Here is a 6,000-nt window from a genome sequence, read left to right as displayed (position 1 = left end):
TCAGAGGATTGCCTCCTTTTTAAACTCTCAATCAGCCTGCTCAAAGGACCAGAATTCAGAAAGGGCATAAAATCTGGAATTTTAAAATAATGGTTATATTATTTTCATGTGTGAATAGCCACATAATATATTATTTATAAATGTATATGACTTTATACACAGGTTAAATGCAAATGCCTTCTGGGGTGGACCTGACTCAACTCAGGCAGGAAGCCCTGCCTGAAAAGGCTGCAGCTTAGGTTTCACTTTATCTTCTTCCAGCCCAGCATCTGAGCACAGCTTCTGTCACTCAGGGCCAATCAGGACCGCTGGGCTGGGAACCGTCCAATCAGGATTGGGAACCGTCCAATCAGGCACGCAGCTGGAGCGGACAGGACGGCTTCCGGGATTTGGCGGGGCCTTTGTCTCTGGCTGCAGCCGGAGCTCCTGCTCTCCTCTTCACTGCTCAGTGTCCTCTGCTCCTAGAGGCCCAGTCTCTGTGTCCCTGTGACCTGCAGATATTGGGAGATCCACAGCTAAGACGCCAGGACCCCCTGGAAACCTAAAATGGTGAGAGTGCCGGGTCCGACATCCCGAGAGAGGGGGAGGGGCTGGTTGGAACCGGTCGAAAGTGCTGTGGCTGGACTCGGGCCTCCAAAATCCGCGGCCCCGAGTTCTCCTTGGCGTAGCTCGGCCCTCAGGACCCCGCGGCCCCGAGTTCTCCTTGGCGCAGCTCGGTCCTCAGCCCCCTTCAGCCGTAAGATGGCGGCTGGGCTGACAGCCGAGACCCTGGGCGTCCTGTCTCCTCCCTGCGCAGTGACTGTGCCCTGGCCTGGAGCCCTCTCTGGGCAGCTCTGCACCCACAGCGCCGCATCTCTCCCCGATTGTGCAGGGATGCCGGGAGGGTCATCCGGGGAGAATCCTGACTCGGGATGCGGGGTTCATGAATGAGAAAAGCTTTAGTCTGTGGGGTTCCTAGTCCATCATTTTCTCTTAAAAATCTATGGAAGTCACCGCAAAAATATTAAAGAATTTAACCAAAGAGTAATTCAAGAATTATAGAGCACCCAGCTGTGGTTTGTAGTTTATTTTCCATGGGAGGGGCTTGAAGAAAAGACTTTTGTAAGGTGCATAATAAAGGAAAGCAAACTCAATAATTGGTTAGGTAGAGTTATGTAGTTTCTTAGTTTTAGATCAAGGTGGAAATGTTCTGGTCACGTAATCAGAGCTTAATTGGCAGTTTATGGTTGATTAAGTCTAAATTTTGTTTTCCCCAATGTAGTAATTTACAAAAAAATGCATTTGAATTAGATTTTTTAAAAAGTAAAAACCCTGGGACTAGAGCCACTTCAGTCTAATTGCCTGCCATTTAATTATTTTCACACTCCACAGGGGACAGATTTTCCCCTGCAACTTTCACATGTATCTCAAGCAGGATCTCAAGACTACTCCCTATTCCCCATTCTTTTAGCCTAACTGACTTTCAGTAAAATGCTAAATTTCCAGTTTCTTTTGACATTCCCAAACGCCAACTTCCCCTCCCTAATTCACATTATCAACTATTTGTCCTTTAGTGTACATTTTAGATACTGTATTTTAATTAATCATTGTGGACAAATTATTGGGTGGCACTTTAAAAAAATTGTTTGCTGTTTGAAAATATTTCCATTGAGAAGAAAACAAAAAATAATCCCCTGACACTGTATTGTAAAAAAAAGTCTGTGCCTATCTTGCTTTTATCTTCCCTAGGCGCAGAGATCTTACCAGAATGTTTTTGGGTCAAGGTTTCCTTTTGGAAACTTTACAGGGTGATGTGTCCTTAGCCACCTTTCAGTTTTCTCCTGGTTGTGGGTTTCAGTACTGTCTGGGGATAAATCAAGATATCAGCTGTGGCTGTGTATGCTAGAATCTCTAGTAAATTTCAGCTCCTGGCGTGGAATGGAATTCTGGGTATCTGGGAATGGGAGACATAGGACAATCTGAGGTTGGAGTGTAGCCTCTCAAGGGGGCTGAGAGGAATCTCCTAGTATACTCTTCCTTTAGAAAGCTAATCCTTTGAGGCATTAAGATTGTGTTTACTCAACCCAACTTCCATTTCTCAGAGGTACATTGCTGGTCAGCCAATCGGATGCTGGTATTGAGAGGAAAACACAGAAATAATTTCTGTCTCCTGGATTCTCCAAGATTTATGAAAGAAAAAGTAGTATTCCAGAAGACAAAAAAAAAAAAAAAAATCAAACTTGACCCCAGTGAGATGGTACAAGAACTTGCAAAGTGAAATGCACTTGGGGTAGTCACTGAGGCATAGGGCAATGTCTACGGAGAGGGTGGTCATTGAGCACTGAAGTGAGCAGGATGGGGTAGGAGAATCTAGTGTTTGGCTGGCCTGACTTGACACGTGAGTCAGACACATCTGTTTTTTTTTTTTTTTAATTATTACACTAAGTTTTAGGGTACATGTGCACAACGTGCAGGTTTGTTACATATGTACACATGTGCCATGTTGGTGTGCTGCACCCAGTAACTCGTCATTTAGCATTAGGTATATCTCCTAATGCTATCCCTCCCCTGCCCCCCACCCCACAACAGGCCCCGGAGTGTGATGTCCCCCTTCCTGTGTCCATGTGTTCTCATTGTTCAATTCCCACCTATGAGTGAGAACATGCGGTGTTTGGTTTTTTGTCCTTGAGATCGTTTGCTGAGAATGATGGTTTCCAGCTTCATTCATGTCCCTGCAAAGGACATGAACCATCAGACACATCTGTTTTCTAATCAGCACGGCCACTCCCTGGGTTTATCACCTTGAAAAGATTTGTTCACTTATTTTGATTTCAGTTTTATAACTGTAACTTGCATTTTATTAGTACAATTTAAAAGGTAAGAAAATATTTACAGAGCATAAAAGAGGTGAGTTTCAGAGAAAAATAATATCTAATCATATATTCCATTTATTAAGAATTCTCATTTACCTTTTTCTTTCCCAGACTTAGTTTAGGAATTTACTCAGGTGTGTTTTTTATGGCTGAATGATGTCCAGCGGTATTCCAAGGCTTAGTTTTTAGAGTGCTAGCAGGGAAACAAAAAGGAAAAAAACCTCTCTTCCATTTTGACTGTAGAAAATGAATACATTTTTATAAGAAAATGTGGTAGATAATTGATGAGTTACATAGATGTATGAAAGCATCAGTCCCTCTTTTTGCAGGGTACTTTTGTTACAGTGAATACCTCTATTCTATATCCTATCATCTTGATTTGTGAGGATAACGCTAATTTTTTTTTTTTTTGAGACGGAGTCTTGCTCTGTCGCCCAGGCTGAAGGGCAGTGGTGCGATCTTGGCTCACTGAAATCTCTGCCTTCCGGCCTCAAGCAATTCTCCTACCTCAACCTCCCAAGTAGCTGGGATTACAGGCCTGCATCACCATGCCTAGGTAATTTTTGTAGTTTTATTAGACACGGGGTTTCACCATGTTGGGCAGGCTGGCCTTGAACTCCTGACCTCAAGTGATCCGCCCGCCTTGGTCTCCCAAGGAATTACAAGCATGAGCCACTGCACCCAGTCGGTTAATGCTAAATTTTATGAGATGAAAGTTGGTACCTCCTAGAAGTGTTCCCATATGACTAATTGATTACTACATAATTTTTAACGAAAATAATAAAATAATACATTTATCGTCTGAAAGGAATAAATACTTTGCATTTCTTACTGAGGTATGAAATGTAAGCACCTTAAAATTTCATTCCCTTGGCTGGGTGCAGTGGCTCACGCCTGTAATCCCAGCACTTTGGGAGGCTGAGGCAGGCGAATCACCTGAGGTCAGGAGTTCAAGACCAGCCTGGCCAACATGGTGAAGCCCCATCTCTACTGAAAAATTAGCCAGGTGTGGGTGACAGGCACCTGTAGTCTTAGCTACTCGGTAGGCTGAGGCAGGAGAATCGCTTGAATCTGGGAGGCAGAGGTTTCAGTGAGCCAAGAGTGTACCACTGCACTCCAGGCTGGGCAACAGAGCGAGACTCTGTCTCAAAAAAAAATTTCCTTCTCATATATAAATACTGTGCATAATTTTGCCGAATTTTTAAAGCAGTTTCAAAACCCAAGTGAATAACCTTGACATGGAAATTAAAGCTTGTGCCCAGTGATTCCAAGCTAAGGCTAATATTGAGCCTGCAAAGGGAAGGGAGGTTATTAAAGACCCAGTTAGTTCTTTCTTGGAAGTTTCCCCTGCTCATCCCAGCCATGGAAGAAGCCTTTATTCTGAGAGAAGCTACAGAGCCTTGGATGTTGGGGGACCCCCAGGCAGATGCAGTTAACATTAAGATGGAAGGGGAATGGGAGAGTCTTACTAAAGATGAAGTTATCGTTTTGAGGCAGTATTTTACTTTTTGTAAAAACAGAATGAGGTTTCTGTAAAAAAATTTTTGAATTTTAAAGGAGTATTGCAACAGAAGGAAATACCAACTGTAAGATCTTTAAGAATTGCAAAGTTTAGGCAGACAGAGACTTTTTTTTTTTTTTTTTTTTAGGGAGGAGCAAAGAAGGTTAGAAAGAAGGTCACAGGGGAATGGCAAATGGAGGGTGAAAATAATCAAATACTAGATTAGAAAACATTTTATCCTGAAGTCATCAAGTCTTTAGGAGGGACAAAAAATGGGGTTGTATGTTGGCTCAGACTGAGGGTACCTCAAAGTTCAGAAGCCTGTGGGAAGGAGATAAACTTAAGTGAAGTTTGATTAAGAAGAACTTTATTTTGACCACTGAAGAAAAATTCAGGTAATTTTTTAATATGAAAAAGAAAATATGCAGAATGAGTGTTTGGTTATTAAATAGTTAAGAAAAAGAGCACCATCTAAGTCATAATGGGAAGGGTGTTTCTTTTCATAAACTGTTCCTGGAGAACACAAAGGATGGGGACTTTTATTAATCACAGCTATTTACCGGGATTATCTATGTGCTTCATCTTTCCCCACCTCTTTGTCCTATACATTTTTTCCATTTGAATTTTCCTGGGTTGTATCTTGTATAGTAAACTGGTTGACATAACTACAGTGTTTTGCAGAATTCTGTGAGTAGCTCTATCAAATTATTGAACTTGAGGGAGTTTACAGGAGTTCTAAATTTTCAAACAGTAGTTTAGAAGCACAGATGGGCCCATATGGTTTTTAACTGGCATCTGCAGTGAGGACAGTGTTGTGGGACTGAGCCCTGAATCAGGGTCTGCTAACTCTGGGGTCAGAATTCAAATGTTAAACAATGTGTTAGTTTTGGAGAATTGCTTGGTGTTAAGCAAACTTTATAGATTTGGTGCCAAAAGAAAGATATCACAGAGGCCTGGCCTGGAGTGGAACTCTGGGTGTCTGGGAATGCGACACTCTACTCTCCTGTACACAGACTGTTACACGGCCCATTGTCCTGTGATTCCAGGTCTCCTTCCATGGTGAGAGAGGACTGAAAACTTAGAGGAAAGGAGCTCTGATTATAGACCCCCTTTTCTCGCAGCTGCCATCCCAGAATTTCCACCCACTCACAAACATACCCATTAGACATTGATGTGTCCACACCCCTCCCAGGACTAGGCACCGCCCTCAGGAGTTTCACTGCAGCATTTTTTTATTCGAGCGTTTTTTGCCAAAAACCCATAAAAGTGTCTACAAGTCTCCTGACATATTCCTATTCCCAGACACTGAATCTGCAGCAGCAGCCTGCTCTCTCCACCAACCAAAGGTTCTGGACCACCTGTTCATAATCTCATCTGCCTGCATGGACACAAATAAATCAGAGGACAGCCCCATCTGAGCCACTATCTGTAGCACAGACCATCCCTCTCACCTACATTGCATTGTCCCCCACCCATGGATTTTTTTCCTTTTAACTTTTATTTCTGTTTTGGGGTACACGTGCAGTTTGTTATATAGGTAAAATTGTGTCACAGGGGTTTGGTGTGCAGATTATTTTATAACTGAGATACTAAGCAGAGCACCACACAAGTACTTTTTTTGATCTTTTTTTTTTTTTTTTTTTTGAG

The 6,000-nt window shown here is 42.6% G+C and overlaps 1 protein-coding gene across 1 annotated transcript in view; it reads left to right on the top strand.

Moving 5' to 3' along the window:
• Positions 1-285: 285 nt before the first annotated feature.
• Positions 286-6,000, top strand: part of ZNF107 (zinc finger protein 107) — a 55,519-nt gene continuing 49,804 nt past the window's right edge. Inside the window, exon 1 of the mRNA XM_055293023.2 lies at positions 286-549. Within this exon, the coding sequence (XP_055148998.1) occupies positions 547-549 (3 nt within the window). The 5' untranslated portion in view covers positions 286-546. The remainder of the gene's footprint in view (positions 550-6,000) is intronic.

The sequence above is a fragment of the Symphalangus syndactylus genome, chromosome 9, assembly GCF_028878055.3.
Source record: "Symphalangus syndactylus isolate Jambi chromosome 9, NHGRI_mSymSyn1-v2.1_pri, whole genome shotgun sequence".
Lineage (NCBI taxonomy): Eukaryota > Metazoa > Chordata > Mammalia > Primates > Hylobatidae > Symphalangus > Symphalangus syndactylus.
This window is presented reverse-complemented; position numbering and strand designations above follow the sequence as displayed.